At 39.1% G+C, this 27,912-nt stretch overlaps 1 protein-coding gene across 2 annotated transcripts; it reads left to right on the top strand.

Annotated features, from left to right (window-relative positions):
• The first annotated feature begins 140 nt into the window (after positions 1 to 140).
• C9orf72 (C9orf72-SMCR8 complex subunit) lies at positions 141 to 25,632 on the top strand. Of its 2 annotated transcripts, XM_059254105.1 has the most exons (11): positions 254 to 358; positions 477 to 649; positions 1,822 to 1,881; positions 6,046 to 6,141; positions 7,098 to 7,162; positions 8,804 to 8,876; positions 11,317 to 11,433; positions 19,100 to 19,335; positions 21,913 to 21,970; positions 23,597 to 23,706; positions 23,840 to 25,632. In XM_059254105.1, exons 2-11 carry the CDS (start codon positions 641 to 643, stop codon positions 24,024 to 24,026), a joined length of 1,011 nt encoding a protein of 336 aa, XP_059110088.1. In that variant the 5' UTR covers positions 254 to 358; positions 477 to 640; the 3' UTR covers positions 24,027 to 25,632. The 2 variants fall into 2 exon arrangements, with proteins under 2 accessions (XP_059110087.1, XP_059110088.1); XM_059254104.1 differs by having other exon boundaries at positions 141 to 649.
• Positions 25,633 to 27,912: the final 2,280 nt, after the last annotated feature.

The raw sequence follows: 27,912 nt of genomic DNA, 5'->3' as shown, positions 1-27,912 counted from the left end.
GGGACCAGGTATCCAGTCATTGTAGGCAGGCTTTGTATCTGGAGATAATGAAGGCTTATTCTTTGTTCATATTAGTATGTATCATTTTCCAAGTCAGTTGGGATTTATATGGATACCTTTAAATGGCTAAACCTAATCACTGTTTTTGTATGTCCCTGTTTAGCTTTTGCGAGCATTTGGATAATGTGAGAGTTGGGATGCAGGGATGTCGACTATCTGCCCACCACCATCTCCTGCTGTAGCCAAGACAGAGATTGCTTTAAGTGGTGAATCACCGTTGTTGGCAGCTACCTTTGCTTACTGGGATAATATTCTCGGTCCTAGAGTAAGGCACATTTGGGCTCCGAAGACAGAACAGGTACTTCTCAGTGATGGAGAAATAACTTTTCTTGCCAACCACACTCTAAATGGAGAAATTCTTCGAAATGCAGAGAGTGGGGCTATAGATGTAAAGTTTTTTGTCTTATCTGAAAAAGGAGTAATTATTGTTTCATTGATCTTCGACGGAAACTGGAATGGAGATCGGAGCACTTACGGACTATCAATTATACTTCCGCAGACAGAACTTGGTTTCTACCTCCCACTTCATAGGGTGTGTGTTGACAGATTAACACACATCATTCGCAAAGGAAGGATATGGATGCATAAGGTAAGGGACTTTTTAGCATGCTCATAGTCACCTGGTCATTGAAGTTTTTTTTCTGGTACATTTATTTTTAAGTTTTGGGAATTATATGCAATTAGAATCAGACAGAAGATATTATTTTTGTGTCTCCTGGACACAGAGAGAGCTGGTCTCCTGACCGTGGTCTTCATGGTAATAATGGAAGGGGAGACAGTGGCCCTCCATTGCAAGTGAAAAGTTAAGCTCAGAGGTATTAACATTTCGTCTGAATTTGTTTGGGAAGCTTTGACTCTAAATCCCTTTTGTTTTCCTTTGCTTGTGTGACTTTGTCCTTTCCTTACAACTGTGGGAAGGTATAAAAATTCACAGATTTTAGAAGATGTCAGCCACACACCCCTTTGTGGCAAAGCTGCTTTTCTAAGTTTGCCAGGTTTGTAAAACGGGCACATAGACAAAAACGGATCTAGGGAATTATTTCTTTCAATTTGCAGATTTAGCTATAGGAAATTTTGTTTTCTCCTGATACTTACATTGCTGTGTATTTTTGGCAATCTAAAAAACAAACTCAATTCTCCGTCCTATTTTCTGGTTTAATACCATCCTGAAAGTCCATTAAAGCATGACTAGTTTTATAAGGCGTCTAACCTATTATAAGGGGAAATAGCATTTTTCAAGACCAGTTTTCTCTGTTACACCTGTTGCAGACCCAAATTCTTATTTGTGACATACTTAATGAAAATCATTCAGATTAAAAAAGCCTCGCTGCAGGTACAGTAATCACAGAGCTCAAGACTCAGGCAGGAGGACTTGAGTTCAGTGCCAGCCTGCTCTACCTAGTGAGACCCAGTCCCAGAAATAAGCAAAACTAAAACAACCGTTGCTCTGTTCCTCAGATGCAAGTCACTCTCGTTTGAGTTGAGTAGTGTGTAATTATTTTCTTTTGAAGCTGCAGGTGTTACGTGGACTCTTTTCTGCCAAATTATCTCATCTCTTTACTGTAGAATAAAGGATGCTTTGATTATATTTTATGTTGTGTGTGAGAGCATGAACTTGTTGGGATAGTTTCTTGTCTCCCTCCTTTTCCCCCACCTGCAATAGAAAGGATTTGCTTGTGAAATACACGTGACAACGTATCTACATTGAAAAATAAACAAGCATCAAAATGGATTTGTTAAAGCAAATTTTCTTTTTCTTAGGAAAGACAAGAAAGTGTCCAGAAAATTGTCTTGGAAGGCACAGAGAGAATGGAAGATCAGGTAGAGTGCACATCCCGTGCTGCCAACGATATTTCCCCAATGCCTATGTCTGTATAAGCTGGTGGGTACTTTTGTTAAGGGCTTGAAGATGTATTAATTTGACAGAGGAGCCTGAAAACGAATAATTCTTGCAAAGCTGTATAGAATGAACTGAATAAAAAATTCTGCAGCCTAAATCTGAAGACTTGAGTAAAAAAAAAAAAAAAAAAGATAATTACATCTACAAATTAATATTTGACCACCCTTTTTCAATCTGCCAGAATAAGTTTGGGATCATGTACTCAGAGTAAAAGTAAGAAATTACATGTGATTTATTGATTGATTGAAAATAGAGAATATAGAGAATATAATATATTCTGATTATGGTTTCCCTTCCCTCAGCTCCTCCCAGAATCTCCTCCACTTCCTGACCCATCCAAATCCATACCCGTTCTTTCTCTCTCATTAGGATATAAACAGGCATCTAAAATAATAATAATAATAATAATAATAATAATAAAGTAACATTAGATAAAAACAAACCAGAATAGGACAAGGGAAATAAACAGAAGAAAAAGGAACAAAGATAAAGCTCAAGAAACACATATAGACTCAGACACACACAGTTGCACACACAGAAATCCCATTAACAACACAAAACTGGAAACCATAGCATGTACGTAAGAGGAAAAAACGAAGCCCTGACGGCATTATGAGTAAAGAACTTCCAAAAATGCCACTGACTTTGTTTTGGGCTGGCCGTCTAGTGCTGGGCGTGGGCCTGGCTTTCAGAGGTGTTTGTATACCCAGTAAAACTTCTGAAGAAAATTAATTTTTCATTTGTGGGCAGTTATCAATTGGATGTAGTTTCTGGGTTAGGGATGTGGGTTTACATCCACTTCCTGTCAGCACTGGGACCCCATCAGGTCCAGGCTGTGCAAACCCTGTGCACATGCAAGTTTTAAAAGGTAATCCTTTCGCAACTGTTTTCACAGAAGAAGCTGCAATCTGAAGGAGGTGAGCATACGCCTGAGGTAGCTACCTAGGGGTTCAGACCCAGCTGTAGACAGTTCTCTTTAAAGGTTTTTGTTGTAGTTTTCAAACTCAGACTATTTATATGTATTCCATGGTGGAGTTACTTGTTTTATTGCTGAAATTTGCTGGTAATATCCTTTATCTTCCTACCATCCAGGCTTCTAGTAACACTGATTCTAGGGAATACTGCTGTGTTTACCCTGTGGTTCTGACTGACCTTAGGGAATGACAGTGGAGTCTTAAAAACACGATTGTGATAAAATGGCTTCCACCTTATCAGTGTGGGGCAGACAAGTTCCTCTGAAGGGGCATCGGTGGAGGGGAGTCCCCATCAGGAAAGGGCTACTTCTCCCCATTCCCCTGGCATGCCATCCACTCTCCCTGTTTCTCCTTGTAAAACTCCCATCTTTAAACATGGCTGTGTGGCCTTTTCTCTCATTTTCCTTAGCATGACTGAAACAGAATGCTACTTGAACAAACTAATTGTTTTAAATATTTCTGAGGTTTGAGAGTATGGTGTAGAATATTTGCCTGTCCTCTGTGGCATGGACCTCAGTTTGATCCTTCGTGTCTTTGTTAGGATTTCTGTTGCTGTGAAAAGACACCATGACCATGGCAACTCTTATAAAGAAAAACATTTAATTGGGGCTGGCTTACAGTTCAGAAGTTTAGTCCATTATCACCGTGGGTGGCATGCAGGCAAAGAGTTGTATATCTTTTTTGTTTGGTTGGTTGGTTGGTTTGGGTTTTGGTTTTTCCAGACAAGGTTTCTCTATGTAGTTCTGGCTGTCCTGGAGCTCACTCTGTAGATCACGCTGGCCTCAAACTCAGAGATCCACCTGCCTCTGCCTTCTGAATGCTGGAATTAAAGATGTGTGCCACTACCATGCATGCACCTTGATCCGCAGGTAGTAGGAGAGTGTGTGTCATACTGGGTGTGGCTTAAGCATATATGAGACCTCAAAGCCCACCTCCACAGTGACACACTTCCTCTAACAAGACCACACCTACTCCAACAAGGCCACACCTCCTAATAGTGCCACTCCCTATGGGCCAAGCATTCAAACATAGTCTACTATGGGGGCCATTCCTATTCAAACCACCACACCTCGAAATACACACACACAAGTGACCTTTACAAAATTATGTGTTATACTGTTATGAATGGTTAATAGCTTTTCAGGAGCCGGGTGGTGGTGGTGAATGCCTTTAATCCCAGCACTTGGGAGGCAGAGGCAAGTGGATCTCTGTGAGTTCTGGGCCAGCTTTTGTCTACCAAGTGAGTTCCAGGGCAGCCAGGGCTACACAGAGAAACCCTGTCTCAAAAACAAAAACAAAAAAAGAAAGAACTTTTCTAAGAAAAGACATGACACTAAAGAATTAGAAATCTAGTCTTTATTGCTTGCAGATCAGTAAACAGGGTCTCCAAGAATAAAGTCACTTTCACTGACCTCTGAACTGTATTTCTGGAGTAATTAGGGAGAGTCATTTCAACATAAAGAAACTTAGAACCAAATAAAATTTTGTATTTTGTTTTTGAAAGCCAGGGTCCTGTACTTAGTAGGTTGAGTTTCTGCTCTTCCGGCTGTACTTAAAAATGTTATCCTCGCCTTCCATGTCAGGAGGAAAGTACATGGAGAATAAACTAAAGAGATTTGAAGTAGAAACATTGTCTGACAGAAGTTCAAGTTAGAGAAACTCAGGGAGACAGTTTCTTCTGCAATTTTCCTGTAAGATTTTGTTGCTGTGCTCCAGTGAGACTGTTGGTTCACTATGGTGATGATAAATGCCCGACAGTCCACGGCTAATGTGCCATGTGTGCCTGAACCCAAGGGGAGGTAAAACTCACCCTTTCTGCTTTATATTTGCATAGCTGACGTAACATGCTTGCAACAGCTCTATGATGAGTCTCGCTACTGCTTCGGGGTGGCACAGCACTCTGAAACAATTTCAGCCCTGGTTAGTTTGGGGTCCGTATCCCTATCGTCTGACAAAATCACTGAACAAGGAAGGAAGTGTAACATACATTGTTGAATACCATGTCTCAATTGTATTTGTAAATAGACACTTCAGTGATCACTCTAAAAAGCAGAAACAATGTATAGTTTATTCTGGAGGTTACTATAAGAATGTTTTGAAATAATAAAACTTTCTATATGTGCATAGACATTTACAGATTAGGATAATTTTCCAAAGGAAATAAATACTTTCCAATGATAAGGGGATTTGAAAATGGATTTTTTGTTTGTTTGTATGCAAGGATTAGCCCTAGAGCCTCATACATGCCAGGCAGCTGTTCTGCCACTAAGTGGTGTATAATCCTCAGCCCTTAACTTGAGGTTCTAACTTTAAAATACATGTGAGGGGTTTAAATAATCATTTCACGAAACCTGAGTGAACGAAGGAAACCTACTGAAGTGAATAGAAGTGGTTACTTTTAAAATGTGTTTAGCTGAGATGGATGGACACTTGGCAGTGTCAACAACCCCTTTAGGTGACCACAAACGGACTGGAGAGATAGTAGTGAGTAAATGGTGTCCCTCATGCATCACACACTGTGATTACGCCACAAACTGGATGACAGAAAACACAAACTTAAAGTGATGCTTCAGAGATGCAGCAAGTGGTAGCACTATCTGGCAAGTTCTCCAGAGGAGATCTTCTGTCTTACTGATTCTTGCTCTGTGTCGTATCTTTAGTATGCATTTGAGCAGATTATGTCATTTGGATGTGGAGGTTGGATATTGAGAGGAACCTTCCTGGTTCCTTTCTAATGATTCAACATCTTTTCATGCTGGACTTTTCTTACTGTTTTAAAGGAAAATATAAAGAAGGCCTTCAACAAGAGATTTTGTGTCTTAGTTAAATTCCAAAGGAGATCCTTTCTAAGTGTGGCATTGTAGTTTAATTGTTGTATGTGGTAATAAATGATAAATCATACTCACTGAAGGAAATTATTCCTAAAAGAATGAAAATAAATTTAAAGAGCATGAAAATACCTGACAGTTGTTTCTGGAGTGGTAGGCTTGTTTGGGAGTGTGTTGAGCAATTCCCTCTGTGGGTGTTTTACTCTCTGCACCCATTTGAAATGTTTTTACTACCTGGCTTACCCACACTGTGATTCCCTTCACTTTATTATGTTTGATACAGGGTCAGAGTATCATTCCCATGCTTACTGGGGAAGTCATTCCTGTGATGGAGCTGCTTGCATCTATGAAGTCACACAGTGTCCCCGAAGAAATCGATGTAAGTGCCGTGGGGCACCTGTGCCCTGTCTAGATTCCCTTGACTGATTCATGGGGTGTGTGTGTGTGTGTGTGTGTGTGTGTGTGTGTGTGTGTGTGTGTGATAATGTTCTTGTTTTAATAGTGTAAATTGTGTTGTAATACTATCATATGAAGTATCAACTTCAATCCAGTAAGCACACATAAAATGCTGAATTTTCTGACCAAACAGGTTTCTTTGATCAATCATGTTCTGATAAAATTAAACTTAGTTTGTTTCACTATCTCTCCACTTTTGTGTTTCCTAGAAGAGGGGGAATTCCAGGCATTTATAGAAATAACTAGTATTAAATAAAGTGCTTTTGAACAGAGCGGTGTGCCAATTAAGCTGTGAGTGGGTTCCACATTCCCCAATTTCTTTTTTCATTTTTTATGTGTTTGGGTGTTTTGCGTACATGTGTGTCTGTGTACCATTTGCATACAGTGCCCTGGAGGCCAGAAGAGGGTGTCAGATCCCTCAAGAAATTGGAGTTAAAGACAGTTGTGAGCTGCCATGTGTGTGCTGGGAATTGAACTCAGGTCCTCTGGAAGAACAGCCAGTGCTCTTAAGCACTGAGCCATCTCTCCAGAGCCTCATTCTTCACTTTCTCTGATCATGTGTTGAGATTTCGGTCACACGTTTTCCATGTGTGGCTGTCTTTAGACACTGTTCCTAATGCTGACTTGTCATTAAGCTTGGTCTCCTGATTCTGATAGCTTAGAGGTGGAAGTTGTAAAAATTGTTGTTTAACCTGCCTGGTCAACTTTCCCCTTTGTTCTTCTGAAAAGTACGTGCACAGCACCATTTTATAGGTATTCTTGATGCTCATAACGAGAGTGCTGTGTCTTGTTGACTCTAGACGCCAGCATACTTATTACTAAGAGTTCTCTCAACCCGGTTGTAAACAGACTGCTGTTGTGTGTGTGTGTGCCTTTTAGATAGCTGACACCGTGCTCAATGACGATGACATTGGTGACAGCTGTCACGAAGGCTTTCTTCTCAAGTAAGAATTTTACTTCTTTCTCTGAATGCCTAGTAAAGCAGATAAAAGTCTTAATGCTCACCCATGGCAAGATTTCATGGAAACAATTAATGGACTACCTACTTACTCCAGTTATTTAGAGACAGCATTGCACATTTGAGCTGTTGCTCACGTGTGTACTGTTTTCACTCATACTGTAGTGACATCTCTGATGTTAGCCCTTCCATGGTCTAAAAAAAGCTAAGTTTCCATAGAACCCAAAGAAGGTCTGGTCTTTTGTTTGGTTATTGTTTCTACTTGTAATTCTTATTAAACATAAACCTTAGAAACCTATCAAGTTGAGTTGCATTGTAAATTTTTGTAAATTCTGTAGATCTAGAAATAGAAATCATTCATATTTTGGACTGGTATTTTCCATCTAACTATGGAATTTAATACTTAAGAGCATGAGCTCTAAAACCAGACTTGTTACAACTGTCTGGGTTACAGCTGGGTCAACTTGGTCAAGCTACCCCAAGCTGTACCTCCATTTTCTTTACCTATAAAATGTGAACAGTGATAACAGCTGTTTTATAGGGCCATTGTAGGCACCGAGTAAGATGAATCATATAAAACACTTAGGACAGTGCCAGGCACATCAGCTCCCTCTGTAGCCAATAGCTAATGTTTTCCATTTACATTTCCTCCATGGAAGATGGTAAGTGGACTAGCCAATACTTACTGAGCAGCTGTGTGTTCACCTGCAGTACGGAGTGTTCTGTGTGTATACCCATTGCCTGTGGTGGTCTCCCTGTTGCACAAGGTGCAGACTGTCACCAGCTTTTGTTTTTAAACACAAGAAGTGGGGCTGGAGAGATGGCTCAGTGGTTAAGAGCATTTGCTGTCCATTTCCAGAGGACCTGGGTTCAATTCTCCACACCCACATGGCAGCTCACAACTGTCTGTAACTCCAGTTCCAAGGGAACTTGACACCCTTACACTGAGTGACACAAAATAAAATTAAATAAAAAAAAAATTTAAAAAAAACAAGAAGTAAATAAGTGTTTTTTAAAAAGTATTTCCCTCTATGTCTACATTCTCTTCCTTTAAGCTCACAATGAAATGCCAGGTGTGAGCATCCTCAACATAAAGGTCTGAATGGCTTGACTCGGAAGCACTTTAAAGTTTGCTAGTGTCAGCCATTCATATATTGTTTTCAAATATGTCTTTAAAGAAATTACTATAAAACAATGGCATTTTGTTAACTAACTGGGGTATCTTTTTCCTTCAAATGTATTTTAATTTTATGTGTGTGTGAGTACCTGCATATATGTATGAGCACATGTGTACCTGTGCCTGGTACCTGCAAAGGCCAGAAGAGGGCTTTGGATTTCTTGGAACTAGACGGTTGTGAGTCACCATTTGGGTGCTGGATCTTCCCTACAAGAGCAGCAAGTGCTCTTAGCCAGTGGGCCATCTCTCCAGCCCTGGATTGTCTTAAGATTCAGATAGTCTGATGTCTGTGAAAGGCACCTCGACAGTGCAGTTTTACACAATAAAAGATAACGTCATACCGATAGCTTTGGTGTTTGTCCAGTAAAGGTACTCTGTGTTTGTGAAGCTCACTTTGTCTTCTCTTGTTTGTGAAGTTGTAATCCTGCTAACGTTTTCATTAACCTACAGCGCCATCAGCTCCCATCTGCAGACCTGTGGCTGTTCCGTCGTGGTAGGCAGCAGTGCAGAGAAAGTAAATAAGGTAATTCTTTTTATAGTTCAAATCAGATATGACTTTCAATACTACTGACATGTCACGAATTATCATTTAAATATTGGGTTGCAATTGAAATAGCTAATGGTATAAGGAGGCAATATAATTTTACCAAATTACTCTGATACCTCTAGCAAAAATGACTAATAAAGTGTGTGAGAATTCAATTACTACTTTAATTTTGATAATTCATCACTCTCAGTTGTATCATAAATTGTTTTCAGAAAAAAAATTTGTTTTTTGTTTTTGCTTTGTTGTTGTTGTTGTTGTTTGAGACAGGGTCTCACTGTATAGTCTGGGCTGGCCTGCAGCTCACTCTGTAGACCAGGCTAGTCTCAAACTCCCCACAGTCCACTTGCCTCTTCTACCCATGCACTGAGATTAAAAGTATGCACTACCTTGTCTGACCTTTCAATGAAATCTTTTTCTTCTATTTCCCAGTTGTTTTTTATTCCTGTATGACTTTACCTACTAAATAATTTGTTATTGAATATATGAGGTAAGAGGAAACTATATTGGTGAATATAACCATGAAGTACAGAGTGAATACATACAACTTTAGATTAAAACAAATATTTGAGAATAACAAACAGTAGATAGTATAAAAGAGCAAGTTAAATAATTCATTTAGCTTCTGGAGGTGATGTGCAAAATATGTGAGTTTATTACCATCTACATAAAGGGGGAACACATAAATAATTAATGTTCTTGTTGTCAGGGAAGTTATAGAAAGATCAGCATTGAACTGGGAGATGTGAGCTTGAATGTAGGCATGTCTTACACCACAAAACTACCTTTTTAGGGTATCTTTCAGGGTGGCTCCCCAAAAGAGATACACGGGAGAGAACTCAGGTAAGAGATCAAATATTGGGGCTGGAGAGATGGCTCAGAGGTTAAGAGCACTGACTGCTCTTCCAGAGGTCCTGAGTTCAATTCCCAGCAACCACATGGTGGCTCACAACCATCTGTAATGAGATCTGGTGCCCTCTTCTGGCCTGCATGGATACATGCTGTATACATAATAAATAAATAAATCTTAAAAAAAAGAGAGAGAGAGATCAAATATTTCCTAAAGGTTAGTGCCAAAAGTGTATGTGTATGTGTATATATACATATATATATATGTCTATATATATTCATATCATAACAAACCTCATTTTTTTCAAAAAGTTTTACATGGAAGTGTGTTAGGATGGTTGTTTGCTTTACAGAGTTATTCGTCATTTTTTTTTGCAAGCCACCCTGTGTGCTTATATGAACTTTAATTTGCCAGATTTATATTTCTCATTCAACCGTTTACGAGAGAATAATAAACCACTCATTATATTTTAGCTAGGCAATTAGGGCTGTTACGTGTGACCCTAAGAGTAGCTTTCCACTTGAGACAGTGGACGCCTTACGTTCCATGGGGAGGCGGCCCATCTTGGTTGGCTTTATGAAGGGAGAAAGGCTCCATGGTTTGATCTTCATTTATTAATTTTTTTCATCTTTCATCTTCTTTTAGGTTGAAAAGCTTATCTTTTTTTAAAAAAGATTTATTTATTTATTATGTATACAGTGTTATGCCTACAGGCCAGAAGAGGGCACCAGATCTCATTACAGATGGTTGTGGGCCACCATGTGGTTGCTGGGAATTGAACTCAGGACCTCTGGAAGAGCAGCCAGTGCCCTTAACCTCTGAGCCACCTCTCCAGCCCGAATAGGTTGTCTTTTATCTTCTCATTTGGAGAGACAAGTTGTCACTGCTGTAGCTGGAAACCTCTGTCTCGGGGCTGTCTCTGCGTGTGGTCAGAGTTCCCCATAGTTGCACTACATGGCTGTTACTGTTCCCCAGTACAGCTCTCGGTCAGCTCTTCTTAGTGTCAGCCATTTCTAAACCCACCGCATCCACTTGTTTCCAGGGAAATTTTGTAGTTTTTCCTGTGGCAGGTTTGGACAGTCCCTGTTGTTCATTGTAATGTGGTTTGTCTGTTTGTATCACACGGTGGTTCCCTTTAAACACATGGATTTCTTCTCAGAGCTCTTTGCTTACATGAAAAGCAGTTGTTGCTGGGTAGAAGTATGGTCAAGTATTGCTTTAGGTTATTATTTCTCACTGAGATAAAGGCTCCATGGTCAAATAAATGTGATATAAGTAAATTTGGAAAAGAATGAATATTGCTCACTTAGAGAACAACAATATTTATTCAAATGTAGCAAGTTCTGACATACCATGCAGTTGATTTTCCAACTGCTTCCTAAACTAACTGACCACAAAATCTGTTTGTAAGCAGTATATATTCTGACCTGTGGCCTGTTCAGGTAACCAAGGGATACTCCTTACTTGGGGACTGTTTTAGTGATGGCAACAAAATTTTCTAAGTTTCTTTCATAAGCGAACGGTGGACTTTCTATTTCACATTTCAATGATAAATCTTTTCTTCTCTAGATAGTGAAAACGTTATGCCTTTTTCTGACTCCAGCAGAGAGGAAATGCTCCAGGTTGTGTGAAGCAGAATCATCCTTTAAATATGAATCGGGACTCTTTGTACAAGGCCTGCTAAAGGTATACTTGCCATTCATTTTCATCTGTGAAGCCACAAGTAAAAATGAATTTTAAGAATAATTACTGAGAATCTTTGTAAAGTATATTGTTAGCATTTAATGTATCATGTTTTAGTTGTCTGGGGACGGGTTTCTTTTAATAGTTCTGAGCATGGAGTGCATGTCTTACGGATTTATGGCTAGTGTCCTCCATGAAGCACCATGGGATAGTATTTATATTTCACTTGGATCCCTCTAGCTATGTGTCTAGCCTCAGTATTTTCTTTTTAAATACATGCATGAATCAGACTGAGGATCTGAAATGATAATAATGTTTCTTTTGCTTGCTGAGGAGATTTGGATATGTACCATACTTACTCATTTTTAAAAATTTAAAATATCTTTTAAAGCTTATGCAAAATGTCTGTTTCTAGTACTTACATTTTTAATTTTTTATATTAAATTTGGTTCATTTCCAAGAAGCAAAAACAGATAAATATAAATTAGCAATTTTTTTCAATAATTAAGTAGAAATAACTATTTTTCCAGCAAGCTCTGGGTTTGAGTGAAAGACCTTACCTCAAAAAAGAATAAGATGGAAAAACAATCAAGGAAAGTTCCAGACATCAACCTCAGTTTTCCACATGCATGCATACAAACATACATGTGCACGTATGGACACATGTACACTCAACACACGTGAACACTCATATACACATGCGTGCATACCATGCTTACATTCATGTATATGTGCGCTGTGTGCACACGCGCACATACACACACATACACACAAAACCATAAAGAAATAGCTTTTCATGATCACTGTGTGGTTCTTTCATAGTTATTCTTAAGGATGTACGCATAACAAAATGAGGGAAAACAAAATGAGTATTGTTGCAGGAACCCTAAGTAAACTTACATATTCAAGGAACAATCCTTACTTCTGTAAAGGAAAGGCTATATTCCACAGACCTACAACCAACATTATTCCAAATAAGGAAAAGCTGAAATCATTGTGTCCAAGATCAGGAACAAGGTAATGATGCCTACTTTCACTGCTTTTATTCAGGCCAGTGTCGTAAGTCTTTGCCAAAGCAGAAGAACATAGACTCCAGGCTGAGGCTGCACCTCAGTGGTAGAGTGCCTGACTAGCATGCTGGATGTCCTAGACCCCACCAAAATAATGCTATAAGTGATAAATTCAGTGAGAGTGCAGGATGTACAACCTCAAAAAATCAACTTTTTTTTTTTGCATACCAGTAATGGAAATTTCTAAGAAAAAGAAATGAAGGAAGCAATCCCACTTTCAGTAGTTACAAAATAAACATCCCTGTAGATAACTTTACCCAAGAAGTGAATGATGTCTGCTACAAACATTATAAAGCACCAATGAAAGAAGTAAAAATGGACACAGGAAAGACAGACATCCAGTATTCGTGGACTAAAAGACTGCTGCTAAAACATCTATCCAATCTAGAACCTGCTGCAGAACAAAGATGTTCTTCACAGAACTAAAAAGAAGCACCCCGGAGTTTGCTGCCATTTGGAACTGCGGTATTCCCCCCCCCCCCCAAAAGCTCACATGTAATGTTGAACATATAATCTGAGCTGGTGCTACTGTTGAGAAGTGGTGAAAATGTTAGGAATTGTGGCCTAGTTAAGAGACATTAAATCACTGAGGACATGCCCTTGAAGGGTATAGGAGGAACCTGGCCTGCACCCTCACCCCTGTCCATCCAGGCTCTGCCCTGTGTGCCTTGCCATGGTGTTCCACCTGTCCATGGGCCCAGAGTAAGGCAAACTATGACCATAGGCTGAAACAGTGAATCAAAAGAGGTATTTCCTCCTTAAAGCTGATTTCCTCAGGTATTTTGACATATTAATGAAAGTCTGATTAATGCAAACACTGAGTAGGCAAAGCGATTTTATGCAAAAAAAAAAAAAAAAAAAAAAAGCTGGTAGCATAGAAATACCTGACTTCACATAGACACCAATGGAACAGAATCAAAAACCCAGATTTAACTCCTCAGATTAGTGGTGACTGAATTCTGATGGTTATAGTAAGAATGTACATCAGAGAAAAGGGGGTCTCTTGCAGGAGTGGTTCTGAAAGAACTGTGGAGAAGAGTGACTTTTTTTACCAGATACAAATCCAGCTAGGTCAGGCACCAGAAACTGAGATTCTAAACACAAACTGTTAGAAGAAAACTTACAAGAAACACTTCAGGACACTGGTCTGGGAAAAGGTTTGTTTTTCTTTCTTTCTTTTTTTTTTTTTTTTTAATGTAACCCAAAAATCATAATCAACAAACCAAAAATTGATAGATTTTATCAAACTAAAAAGCTTTTGCACAACCAAGAAATCAATCAGGAGAGCCTATAGGATGAGAGAAAATACTTGTGAACAGTTCATCAGACAGGTTAGTGTAAGTATCTCAACACAGAAAATGAGCAAGTAGACTGAAGAAGTGGACATCTCCAAAGAAGATATGAAACTAACTGATAAATATATGAAGTAGTGCTCAGCATTGCTTATGTATAAGGTAAATTCAAAACAACTGTGAGATAGTACCCCATTTAGATGGATATTATCAAAAAACAACAACAACCCAATGAACACTTTCAAGGATATAGGGATATGGGGAAAGGACACCTGTCACATCACTGATGAAATGTAAATTATTCATTTGCCATTATGGAGAACAGTATGACAATTAAAAAAAAAAAAACTAGAAATGGTAGAGCATTCACCCAGAACATACAAGGTTCAGTGCTATAATAAATTAATCATTTATTATAATAAATAATTAGACATATGATCCAGGTATCTCACCATTGGGTAAATCCTGAAAGAAAATGAAATCATTATATGGAAGAAACACCTTCACTTCCATGTTTATTGCAGCAATATTCACCATAGCTGGCATATAGAATCAATCTAAATGTCCATCCACGAATGAATGGATGAAATAATGGTACATATGCGCAATGGGATGCTTATCACAAAAAGGAAAGTCTCTTGTTTGCTGCAACATGGGTGACACTAGAGGACATTGTGTTAAGTGAAATAAGCCAGGTACAGGAAGGTAAATGCTGCATGTTATCATTTATATGTAAAAGCTAAAACATTTATATCATAGAAGTAGAAGTTAAAGTAGAGATTACCAAAATGTAGAAAGGATGCTGGGGAGAGGCTGGAGAGAAACAGGATGTTTATTAGGCTTAGCATTGCAGTTGCATAAAAAGAATAACTTACAGTGCTTTCTAGTAGTGTAAAATAATTATGACAGTTAATTGTATTTTTCTATTTGATGTATAGGAAAGAGGGAGGGGAAGGAGAGAGAGAGAAATGTGTAGGACAGAAGTTGATATGGAGCGTCTGACTCTATCACTCTCCACTGTGTTTTTTAGGCAGGGTCTCTCACTGAACCTGGGCTGATTTTGACTATCCTAGCTGATTGTTGAGGCTCTGAGATCCACCTGTCCACACATACACCCCCAACATTGGGTTATAGGCACAGGCTGCTGCAACCAACTTTCACATCTGTGCTGGGGATCCTCACACAGGTTGGGCCTTCACGTTTGCACAGCATTAGTACTCTGCCCACTGAACCATCGCCTCAACTCTAGTTTGATTTTTAAAAATAACTCAGCAGGGCGGTGGTGGCCCACGCCTTTAATCCCAGCACTTGAGAGGCAGAGGCAGGCGGTTCTCTGTGAGTTCGAGGCCCGCCTGAGCTACAGAGTGAGTTCCCGGAAAGGTGCAAAGCTGCACAGAGAAACCCTGTCTCAAAAAACAAAAACAAAATCTCATAAAGGAGATTTTGAATGTTCAAAACAAAAGAAAAAGATAACTATCAGGGGTGATAGGTATGACACCATGAGTAAATCATACACTTGGTATGCATGAAATGTCACACTGTACCCTGCAAATACAATTGCTCTGTGTTGATTGGATGGACGGATGGATATTAATCAGGGATCTCTAGAGTAATAAAACTTATAGAATGAATCTCTCTATATATAGAAAGGGTATTTATTAGAATGACTTAAAGGGTGCAGTCCAACTAATTCAACAATGGAGGGCTGTGAACAGAAAGTATAAGAATCCACAAGTTTCTCAGTCCATGAGGCTGGATGTCTCAGCTGGTCTTCATTAGAAGCTGAAATCCTGGAGAAGTTAATGCCAGTGAAGGAATGGACTTGCTAGCAAGGCGAGGCCAAGCAGGCAAAGAGCAAAGCTTCCTTCTTCTATGTCCTTACATAGGCTTCCAGCAGAAGGTGTGGCCCAGATTAGATCCAAATTAAAGATCTGGATTAAATGTATATTTAAATGGCATTAATTTGGGGAAGGGAATAATTTTTTTTTTCATTTATCAAGACAGAGTTCTCTGTGTAGTTTTGGTGCCTGTCCTGGAATTTACTCTGTAGCCCAGGCTGGCCTCAAACTCACAGAGATCCACATGGCTCTGCCTCCCAAGTGCTGTGATTAAAGCAGGATTAAATTTTTTTTAAACAGCATTAAATGGCATGTCTTTTCCTAGCTCAAATGATCTGAATTAAAGGCATATCTTCCTACCTCAAGGATCCGGATTAGAAGTGGACCGTCTTACTTCAAATTAAGCAAAAATACCCCACAGGTGTTCATTTTTGGATTTTGGTCAAATGTAATCAAGTTAACAACCAAAAATAGCTACCACAAGTCCATCCCTTGTCAACTTGACACACAAACATATTTCTTTATGTCATGATTAAATTCCAAATGAGAACAATAACCAGGTCATAACAACACATAAACATGATATAACTATCCCACATACAATCAGAAACGCATTATCTATTTGACCAGGTCATGATTGCGCCTAACATCATATAACTATCCCTCATACAACTGCAAACATACTATAAATTTAGAATAGGTGGCAATGTCCCTCAAGGAACATTCTTTTAGTATCTCAAACTTAAATATGATAACCATTGATATTCTCTTAATTGGTGTTATATCACATTATAAAGAAATTGAGGAAAGAAAACACTGCCTGGATTAGGCTGTGGTAGTTGCCCATTGACTTCAGTCACAGGACATGGTAGCACCAAGAAACGCCCTAAAGAATCTCCTGTACTCCATACATAACCCTTCTTACCTCCGTTATGGAGAAGCAATCCAGTTTCCCTATGGTGATCTGGATCTATCACCCCTCCTAACGCTGATATTTCTTTCTTAGCCTGATGGCTTAAGGGCATTTGAAGTCCAAAGTAGCCGAGGAGAAGCTGGCTTCCAGTTCAATGGAATGTTTGTTGAGGCTCCTGGCAGCAGCACTCCCTCAGTAACCCAAACTTCTAGGCCAGCAGAACTTAAGGTCACAGGAATAGGAAGCAAAAAATCTCCTAGTGGGGTCACTAGGTGTGATAATGAATGGAAATATTCTGTTTTCTATCCCTTTATTCCTGGGCCTGTGGATCCTCACTAGTGGAAGAAACTGTACTGTATATTGGATACTGACTCAAAGAATATACCACTGTCTGGGGAACCTTGCCCCAGCCCTCCAGGCTGCTGTCACTTAATTGGTACTGCACCTGTGACTTCCTGGTACCAACGTCTGCCCTCGTTAGGGTGACTACTGCTGTGAGGAAATACCATGACCAAAGCAACTTGGAGGAAAGGATTTATTCAGCTTATGCTTCCACATCACAGTTTATCACCAAAGGATGTCAGGACAGGAACTCAGGCAGAGCAGGAACCCGGAGGCAGCTGCTGATGCAGAGGCCATGGAGGAGTGCTGCTTACTGACTTGCTCCCCATGGCTTACTGAGCCTGTTTCTTTATAGAATTCAGGACTACTAGCCCAGGGGTGGCCCCATCCACAGTGGGCTGGGCCATCCCTCAGAATCACCCTTTAAAAATGCCCAACAGGCTTGCCTACAGCCCAATATTATGGAGGCATTTTCTCTATTGAGTCAACCTCCTCTCTAATAACTCTAGTTTGTGTCAGGATGACATAAAATTAGACTAACCTTGAACTCACAGTAATCCACTTGCCTCAACTTTCTGAGTGCTAAGATGATATTTATTTAAAAATTAAATATAACATATAAAGGGTATGAGAAAGGACTGGATGCATGTAATGGACACAAGTTATGAAAGACAATATAAAGCTAATTGTTTTTCTAGTTTTAATTTTGTCATGGATCTTTTGTGTTAAGTGGTGGGTAAGTGCAGTAATGCATTTGATACTGAAAGGGTAAAATTTAATGTGAAGCTCCACAGCTGTTCCAAATGCCTAGTCTAACTATATGCTAAGTTGTGATTTGTATAGACTTTGGGTCTGGTTAATTTTGGTATGTGATATTGCTGTGTACTTGCAAGATTTTTTATAATGAAGTTCAAAAATTACAAAATATTTTTTAAAAATCGATTTTCTTGCAAATAAAAATTTAGCTTTTGGAGATCTGAGATACAGTTCATTGATGTGGTTGGTTGTTTACTAGAGCAGTGATTCTCAACCATCCTAATGCTGCGACCCTTTAATACAGTTCCTCATGTTGTGGTGACCCCAACCATAAAATTATTTTGTTGCTACTTTATAACTGTAATTTTGCTACTGTTATGAATCATAATGTAAATGTCTGATATGCAGGATGTCTGATATGAGACCCCAAAGGGCATGACCCCCAGAAGTTGAGAAATGCTGACTTAGAAAGTTGAAGGCCCTGAGTTCAATCTCCCGTTTCACCTTCAAAATGAAAATCAGCTTTGGGGTTTCAAATCATGTATGTGCCATGAGCTCAGAATTAAAGAAAATACATTTCTAATTTTAACTTTACAAATCTCAATTTTCTTTAAAGGCACAATGAAGTACATAGCTCTTCCTAGCACCCCCTTGTTGAGTTATATACTGTTTGTTACTTCTAAAAGAGCCCCCGGTGCACACAGGGGAAATGCAAAACTATGATTGAGTGACACACCGAGAGTTCTCCAAGCAAAGCTAAGTTGTATAGCTTTCCAGAAAACCCCTTGATATACAGTGATTATCCTAGGCTTTTAAGAGTGAGAGAGTTAGGCAGCCTCTCTCTTCTGTTCTGTTCACACCACTTAGCACAATACCACACACATCAGGTCTTTGTTTCATGGTAACTAGAAAGAGGCATATAGTTTACCTATTAATCTACATATTTGTTTAGCTACAGAAAGGATAAAACAATTGAGAAAGAAAGGCAATCATAATTTACAGACCAGCGATTAATGGTTGGCACAGGTCTTCGTAGTCTTTTTCTTCTGTGTGTATTTTCTGCAGTGCCACACTCCACTGTTGGATTATACTTGGCATGTTCTGACCCGCTTTTTAAATGGTAACACTGTATACTTCTTTCACTGTAAGCAAAACTGCAGTGACTGGATTTTTATGTAGTAACCTCTTGAGTTATTTCTGAAAGAGCCTTATACCGATATACAGAGGTATGCATCTCTTATTATCATTATTACATTTTTTGTTTGTTTGTTTTTTCTGAGACAGGGTTTCTCTGTGTAGCTTTGCGCCTTTTTCTGGAACTCACTCGGTAGCCCAGGCTGGCCTCGAACTCACAGAGATCCGCCTGGCTCTGCCTCCCGAGTGCTGGGATTAAAGGCGTGTGCCACAATGGCTTCTCATTTGGCATGTGGCCACTAAGCTGTCTCTTCATTTTGACAGGATGCGACGGGAAGCTTCGTCTTACCCTTCCGGCAGGTTATGTATGCTCCATATCCAACCACGCACATTGATGTGGATGTCAATACTGTCAAGCAGATGCCACCATGTCATGAACATATTTATAATCAACGCAGATACATGAGATCAGAGCTGACAGCCTTCTGGAGGGCAACTTCAGAAGAGGACATGGCTCAGGACACCATCATCTACACAGATGAAAGCTTCACTCCTGATTTGTATGTGACACTTGGCCTTAGGTGTCCTTGCCAAACAACATAAAACTTTTATCATTTACAAGTAAAAACGATGCGAGTTGTATTTTAAAGGAAAGAAATGTGACAAGTATAATGAGGCTTGAAGAAGCATTTAATCAGCCACTTTATTTTTTAAGTTTTAAAGTATTATTATTTTTAGAATCTCAGTGGGCAGCTCTATATGGCCCAGTGAGAACTCACTGGAACTGGCCTAAAACTTACTATATGGACCAGGCTAGCCCTAAATCCACAGATATGCACCTGCCTCTGCCTCCTAAGTGCTGGGATTAAAGGTGTGTACCACCATACCTGGCTTAAATCTTCATTTCTTAAAATATTATTTCCTGTAAAATAGGTTAAGATTTCCTCTAAAAATACTTAGTAAATATATACTGCACTCCTAATTACTTAGTGAAGTGCCAGGGTTAGCAATTATTAGCCAGAAAATGCCAGCCCCTACTGTGGTAATTTAGTGTTTAATGGTTATTAGACATTCTTGTACACTAAACTGCAGTAATTCTAAGCCTTTCTTCTTGGATATGAATATAAAACAGAAAGAACAGTTGATATATATCAAGAGAACACTTTTCCTTTGCATTGTACATTTTTCTATTTATTTCTTACCAGAAAATATGATCAGCAAAGTAAAAGGCAATAATTAAGTATTGATTGATTAGGAGAAAAATTGTGATCTTAAATTACGAAACTCCAAGAAAACTTTTAAATGATGTTCTGAAGTCTGGAAAAGACTTGTGATATAGTATTACTGTTCCCTTGAATCAATTAAGGGCTTGAAATATAAGAGTCCTTAGAAATATACTCAAAATATGGTAACTGTGATTATGTGGGTTGAAGGGCTGGCTTTAGGGAGCAGTAAATTTGGAGCAGATGGGTGTATCCTGTGCCTCTGAAGAAGAAAACAGAGCCAAAACAAGAGATACCAGTAGCCACAGTAAACTGCTGGCCAGAGCCACAAATAGGAACATGATGCCTGGAGGTCCTAGCGTGTAGAAGAACCCTTTTTGCGCAGCTCTCTTGTGCTCTGTTTATTGCTTAGAATGGTGAAGAGGAATTGCTTCAGAAAGGGAATTGGTCAAATTGAAATTTCGTTTCACCAGTTCACATGCTGGCAATCTTGGAAAACACGTAGAAGGCCTCTCACTGAGTCTGCATGCCAGCATCATCCTCATGACTAATGCACTTGAAGTCCTGTTTAGCATCTCTCTCAGAAAATGTAGACTTGAATGGATTGCACCCTGTTAGCGCTTTTGTTTTTGAATGTTTGTTCAGCTGGTTTGACAAAAGCAATTGGTCAGCTATTCTGGCGTGACAAAATAATGTCATGAATTTGAGAATTTTATGTCCAATTTTAAGTAAATGTTTTGAATATAAAATTGTCAAAGATATTTTCAACCAGAAAATTATATTTTCACTTTTATTATTGTGGACTCATGTTAGTATTAGCATGCTTTAAATAATAATGCTTTTAAGTCTGGGAAGTTCGGGGGTTCAAATTCAGGTGTTCATACATGCTAGGCAATTGCTGCACCACTGAACCACATCCCCAATTAATTAATTTTTAATTTTAACCTTTTTAAGATAAAAGTGGTCAAAATAGTGTTTTCTCTGGAGATAGTCTTTGCTTGTCCAGCTCTTTTGTGATCCAGATTTTTATTCAGTAAACTAGAAATTGGAAAATGGTGGACTTAAGTCCTAATCTGACCACAAAGCCCAGTGAGTATGCTGTCAGTGCCCAGTGCTGTTGTGAAATGCCGGTATTCCTGCTTCTTGGCTTCTTTCTCTAGTTTGGTCCACTCGTCTCCTAAGACTAAGAAAGCTGCAGTGAGTGCTTTCCATTAATTCTGTGCATTCCCTCTTCCTCTGCTGCTCCTATCCAGGTGTATTGTGATCTACTGTCTCAGTCTGGCTTTTCATTTGTCTTACCATAATAAATGTTATACCTTCCCTCTGACATGAATGCAGTAGCCTCGGGAAACAGTGGAAGGGAATGGTGTCTGAGAAAAAAAACAAAAACAAAAACACAAAACAGTCTTGTCTGTTAGCTTCTGCTCTGACCTGTGCTGACACGGGTCACTTCAATTGGCCATTTTGTCTTTACATGCCAGCCATTGCTGAGGTAGTAGTAACTTACTGGGTTGCTGGTTCATATTTACAGGTAGTGAGACTCTTGACATAAACCCATTTTGTAAGGTGTAGGTTCTAAAACTCATTGACAGATAGGCATGTGCCCCCTTCCCCAGGTATACTCAGCTTATGCTGGCTAGAAAAAAAACACCAGTAATGTACAAATGTTCCCTTGAGTTAAAATGGGTCTGTGTATGTGTGTGTGTGTGTGTGTGTGTGTGTGTGTGTGTGTGTTTATTTTGTGTGCACTAAATATTGAACCCAGGGCCTCATGCAAACTAAGTATGTATTCCAAACATTCACATCTGTATTCTTACATATCTCTTTATAAAATGTTAACTTTTTGACTGGAGTAAGAGGTTATGGGAACTGGCTCTGTAAAACCATTTAATATTTGGACTATTTTCTTCTTAGGAATATTTTCCAAGATGTCTTACACAGAGATACTCTAGTGAAAGCCTTCCTGGATCAGGTAAGCATGATGCCAGCCATGGCCAGAGAAAGTAACATTGCATGTTTTCTTTTTAAAATATGTCCCGGGCTGGAGAAATAAATGGCTTAGAGATTAAGAGCACTGACTGCTCTTCCAGAGGTCCTGAGTTCAATTCCCAGCAACCACATGGTGGCTCACAACCATCTGTAATAAGGTCTGGTGCCCTCTTCTGGTCATATATGCTGTATACATAATGAATAAGTAAATCTTTAAAAATAAAAAATAAATAAAATATGTCCCACAGTGCCTGCAGAATACATACAAAGAACCAAAAAATTAAATTAAATTCCTTTCTAACGTGTGTAAATGAATTTTCCTTTGAATTATTAATGGGAAATAGCCTGCATATTAACAGTTAAAAACAGCGTTCCCCATCCCAGTAGTTGTTTTAAGTAATACCCTATACTAATGTTGTTAGTTGTTTTTTGTTTGTTTGTTTGTTTGTTTGTTTTTAAACTCTTGGCTCTTTTGCTCTTTGGGGGACCAACCACCCAGCTCCCAAATAAATCACATAGAGGTTTATTCTTACTTATAAATGCCCAGCTTTAGCTTGGCTTGTTTCTTGCCAGCTTGTTTCTTAACTTTAAATTGTCCCATTTACCTTTTGCCTCTGGGCTTTTTCCTTTTCTTACTTCTGTATATCTTACTTTCACTCTACTCTGTGGCTGGCTGTGTGGATGGTGGATGGCCTCTACCATCCTCTTCTCCTTGTTCTTTTGCTCTTCTCTTCCTCCCAGATTTCTCCTATTTATTCTCTCTGCCTGCCAGCCCCACCTATCCTTTCTCCTGCCTTGCTACTGACCATTCAGCTCTTTAATAGACCATCAGGTTTTTAAACAGGCAAAGTATCACAGCCTCACGGAGTTAAACAAAAGCAACATATAACAATACAACACATCTTTGCATCATTAAACAAATGTTCCACAGCATAAACAGATGTAACACACTTTAAAGTAATATTCCACAACACTTTAAGGACTTTTTCATTTAAGAGGAGTATGCTTTTATTTGCCTTAATTGAATTGAAAATGTTCTTAAAACTTAGTATACTTGTATTTAAATTGTAGCATCTTTATTGTCTCAGTTTTAAAAATATCTGCTGAGTTACACATTTGGAAAAGGTGATAGATTGTATGGGACTTGTTTCTAACCGTAACCAGAGCTTTGTCATAATACCATTCTGGGAATCAGGCCAAGACCCTGTGTCATAGACCTCGTGTTAACTAGGACATCTGGATCTGGGTCTGTGTGATAGTACAAAGTTAGAGGATAATCCGTAATCGTGTGATTCCGTGTTTCTAAAGCTGAAATAAAATTCCCCTCATCCTCTACTCCACACAACCTAAAACAATTCACATAATGATTTTTCATAATAAAATAAGGATATATTTTGGTGTAGAATGCAAAATCGCAGTGCATTTTTAACAGTAAAATAGGAACTCTCAAAAATTGTCAGTGTTTCCAGACCATTGCCACTACCACGGTCCTGCCTTTGGGAATCGGGAGAAGTGACTGTAATGGGCGATGTGTGTCAGATCTTGTCAACACTGTCACGGCAGCTGCTACATAAAAATGTATGGACACTGTTGTCTCGTGTTCCTGCAGGTCTTCCATTTGAAACCTGGCTTGTCTCTCAGGAGCACTTTCCTTGCACAGTTCCTACTGGTTCTTCACAGAAAAGCCTTGACACTAATCAAATACATAGAGGACGATACGTGAGTCCAGCTCCTCTATAGAAAAACCTTATGCCTTGTAAGTTTCTATTCTGTTCCCTTTGAACAATGTCTGTATTATAATGTTTGGTTTTTTTGTTTGTTTGTTTGTTTGTTTGTTTTGTTCTTTTTATAGGCAGAAGGGGAAAAAGCCCTTTAAATCTCTTCGGAACCTGAAGATAGATCTTGATTTAACAGCAGAGGGCGATCTTAACATAATAATGGCTCTAGCTGAGAAAATTAAGCCAGGCCTACACTCTTTCATCTTTGGGAGACCTTTCTACACTAGTGTACAAGAACGTGATGTTCTAATGACTTTTTAAACATGTGGTTTGCTGTGTATATCTTATGACAGTCAGGCTTGCTGTTACAGTAGCTCAGTGGTGTGGACACACTGTTCCTCCAGGGCCCTCCTCTAGGAGTTAGTTACACTACACTTGTCATAGAGGCCTGTCCAGGGATGTCAGGTGCATCGTAACAGTGAATGTCTCTTTTCCTAGAATAGGTGTACTCTGTTAGGGACTTATGTTTACAGTTATCCTAAATACTGTTGCTGTCTTTTAAAGATATGAATGATAGAATATAAACTTGACATAACTGCTGTTTTTTTTAAACTTATGATTCATCGTTTACGTGTATCACAGTGAAACCCTACTTAGCTTTCGCAGATACAGTGTGAGTTGACTTTATGTCCCTCAGTGTCCCGTGGTGTGTAGGATTACATACTTCTGCAACAACTGAAAATTAGAGCCTTTCAAGTTTCCAGTTCCACAGCAAGGAACTTAGCTTGACTATAGATTAGCGTTTGGAAGAAGGCATTGATAAAGCAGAGTTCTGGGTGAAATCAGTTGTTAGCTCTTCCTTTATAGACTTAGTCCTCCAGATGCAGTCTGTATAGAAATGCCAAGCAGTCATGTGTGGTCACTGAATATCGTGAACCGTGGTATGCTTTCTGTTGGTTTATTGTAACTTTGTCAAAGAAAGTGGCATTTTGTTTTTGTAATTGTTGCCAACTTTTAAAATTAATTTTCATTATTTCTGAGCCAAATTAAAATGTGCACCTCCTGTGCCTTTCCCAGTCTTGGAAATGTAATTTCTTGGCGGAGGGTCAGATTTCACTGCTTAGTGGTCTCCATCTGACTTACCTTGTGCACTGTCTGCAGTGTGCCTGGCTTGGAACTCCTTGTAAAATATGTCAGAGAATACATGAGCTGATAAGATCTTCTTTCTAGATCTGAAAAGTTTCTTGCCTCCTTCCTTACGTTTTTGCCTGGATTCTGTGGTGTTTTCCACGTTGCCTGCATCACAAGAACAGCAGGAGAACTCTGACCCCAGTACTCTTTTTCTAGGTGCTATTATGGCAAGCTCAGTGGTCTGTGTTTGGTACTGTAATGTTTGACCATCTTGCTGGCTGTGAAATACTGATCAGTAGAGTTCTGTGCTAGAGTATTGTTGACATAGGAGTATGCATAAACACAAATAAGTATTTTATTTAAAACTGGACTTAACAGAAAAGGGAGAATATATTTATTTTTTACAAAAGGGATAAAAATAGAGCCCTTTCCCCACCCACCAAATTTAGCAAGAAAAAAAAATGTTCTATTCTGAAAGGTCACAGTGGCTGTGACATTACAAATCAGAAAAGTGTAGACATCTTGATTTTTAAACACACACTGACCAGGATGGCTTATGAACTCCAAGCCACTCAGTTGTGGTAAAATGTGTAGATCTCACCTTTCCGTGTCCCACACTCGTTACTTTACACAATAGAGTCTTATTTAAGTGCTAATTGTTTTCTTTCGCTGGTTTACTGTGTTGCTATAGAGAATGTAAGTTGTACAGTGAAATAAGTTATTGAAGCATGTGTAAACACTGTTATATATCCTTTCTCCTAGATGGGGAATTTGGAATAAAATACTTTTGAAATTCTGTCTGTTTTAGTTCTTCATTTAGGAAAAATACTGCTGTGAGAGGAGCATGATTAGCTTCCTGTTCTGCTGACAATCATGTTGAATCTAAACCATAGTTTTTAATCTTTTCAAAGAAGATATTTAAAGTTTACGAATGATGCTGGAGTCTCACATTAAAAAAATAATAATAATAAAACTGCCAAATATGATAGTGCATGCTTGTAATTCCAGTACTTGGGAGTTAGAGGCAGGAGGATCAGAAGTTCAAGGCCAGCCTCAAATACGTAGTGAGTTCAAGACCAGCCTGAGCTGTATGGGGCTACATGACCCTGTCTAAAAAATAAGCTTTCCTCTTAACTTCCAGTATTGAATCGTGATTTTTTTCCCGTAATACATTAATATTTCACATACAAAATGATTCTTAAATTCTCCTTTGAAAAATTTCCTACTGAGGCTGGAGAGATAGTTCAGTTGGTAAAGGTGCCTGTTGCCAAATGGGACAACCTGAGTTCAGTCACAGACCCACCTGTGAAAGGAAGAACCTCCACAGCTTGTCCCCTGACCTGTCCACATACACATACACATGGCATATGTGTACTCAAACATATGCACACACACATTTTTAAAATTCCTATTACAGTGATATTAATATAATCTAAGCTGATTTATTCTTTCCAAGTCATTGGTACAGGTGTCCAACTCAAAATACAAAGGCTGAACAAAACACTTTCAGTTGCTTTTATGTGGAAAGCAAGAAATGAGATTGACGTTTTCACTCCAAGAGAAAAATCCTATTCATAAGTAGAACAGCTGAGAGATTTGCTGCAGCGTTTGAAGATTCTCAAAGAAGGGGGCCGGAACGCAGCTCAGGGGTGGAGTGCTCACAACATGCCCTGGCCTTGACTCCTAGCACCGTGAAAAAGTGTAGGATCCTCAAGTCAGGAAGCAAAACCATACAAAAATACTGGGAGTTCAACAGAAAAATAGTGACTCTCACTCTTACGTTACACTAACCGTTGTGGAATTGCACAAATTGATCTTTCTCCCAATCTGCTGAGTATGGCTTGAAATACTGAGGAGTGTAACTGGCCTCAATTGACACCTCTTCCCCACAGGACGGTCTCAGTCTGCCATCACCATAACTGTCATTTTAGATGAGAAAAAGCTACAGCTTGACTCACACCCAATAATTGCTCACATTCGATTCTATCCCCAGCTGTTAAAGTCATTTCTAAGCACACAGCATCAAGCAGAGTTCCTCCCTGTAGTGAGTACTCAGCATTGTTAAATTGAAGGGCATGGAAAAAAAATCAAGTCTATGTTCTTGAGCTTTTCTGAGGCTCTTTTCAAAATCCCTTTTTATTATTTAAAATGTAAGCTTTTAAATTGTCGTTAGCATGCAGTAATTTTGTGTACAAATTCACTAGTGTTTCTGTACATGCACAAAGCATGCTGTGGTCAAAACCAGCCTCCTTTTGTTCTTGCTCCCCACTCTTTCCAACTTCTGTTCATTCTGCCTTCAGTCTCTAGGTCCGCATGTGAGAGGAAACACTCAGCCCTTGTCTTTCAGTTATTTCACTTCACATGATATTTTCCAGTTCCGTCCATTTCACTACAAATAACAGGATTTCATTCTGCATTATAACCAAGGAACACATTTGTCTGTATATATCATATTTTCTTTATTCATCTGTTGAATGGTGTGGTGATTTGAAAGAAAATGGCCCCCAGAGGAATCGGCACTATTGGGAGGTGTGGTCTTGTTGGAAGAATGTATCACTGTGGAGGTGAGCTTGGAGATCTTTTGCTTAAGCTTCACTCAGTGTCTCAGTCCACTTTCTGTTGCCTGCAAGATGTTGGACTCTCAGATACTTCTTCAGCGCCACATTTGCCTGCACACCTCCATGCTCCTTGACGTGATGATAATGGACTGAACCTCTGAAACTATAAGTGAGCCACCCCAATTAAATGTTTTCCTTTCTAAGAGTTGCCATGGTCATGATATCTCTTCCCAACAATAGAAACCCTAACCAAGACAAATGTCATCAAGACTGATATCTAGGGTAACATCCATGCGGATTTCTTAGCCTCCATGAATAGGGCCCCAATAAATATGACAGGCAGTTATCTCTTGGGCACTATTTCACTTCCTTTGGTTATATCTCCAGAAATTGGATTGATGGATCATCTGGAAGATCCATTTTTAGGGGTGTGTGTGTATGTGTACGTGTGTGTTCTCACATGTATAGGTATAAATATATGAGTATGTGCATACACAGATGGCACATTCATGTGGAGG

The sequence above is a fragment of the Peromyscus eremicus genome, chromosome 2, assembly GCF_949786415.1.
Source record: "Peromyscus eremicus chromosome 2, PerEre_H2_v1, whole genome shotgun sequence".
Classification (NCBI taxonomy): domain Eukaryota; kingdom Metazoa; phylum Chordata; class Mammalia; order Rodentia; family Cricetidae; genus Peromyscus; species Peromyscus eremicus.
This window is presented reverse-complemented; position numbering and strand designations above follow the sequence as displayed.

Excerpts from the sequence above, each read along its gene's own strand:
- C9orf72 (XM_059254104.1), top strand. The coding sequence starts at position 206 with ATGTCGACTATCTGCCCACCACCATCTCCTGCTGTAGCCAAGACAGAG. Across the intron at positions 19,336-21,912 it reads GAAAGCTTCACTCCTGATTT|GAATATTTTCCAAGATGTCT; the intron begins GTATGTGACACT and ends TTTTCTTCTTAG. Across the intron at positions 21,971-23,596 it reads TGAAAGCCTTCCTGGATCAG|GTCTTCCATTTGAAACCTGG; the intron begins GTAAGCATGATG and ends GTGTTCCTGCAG.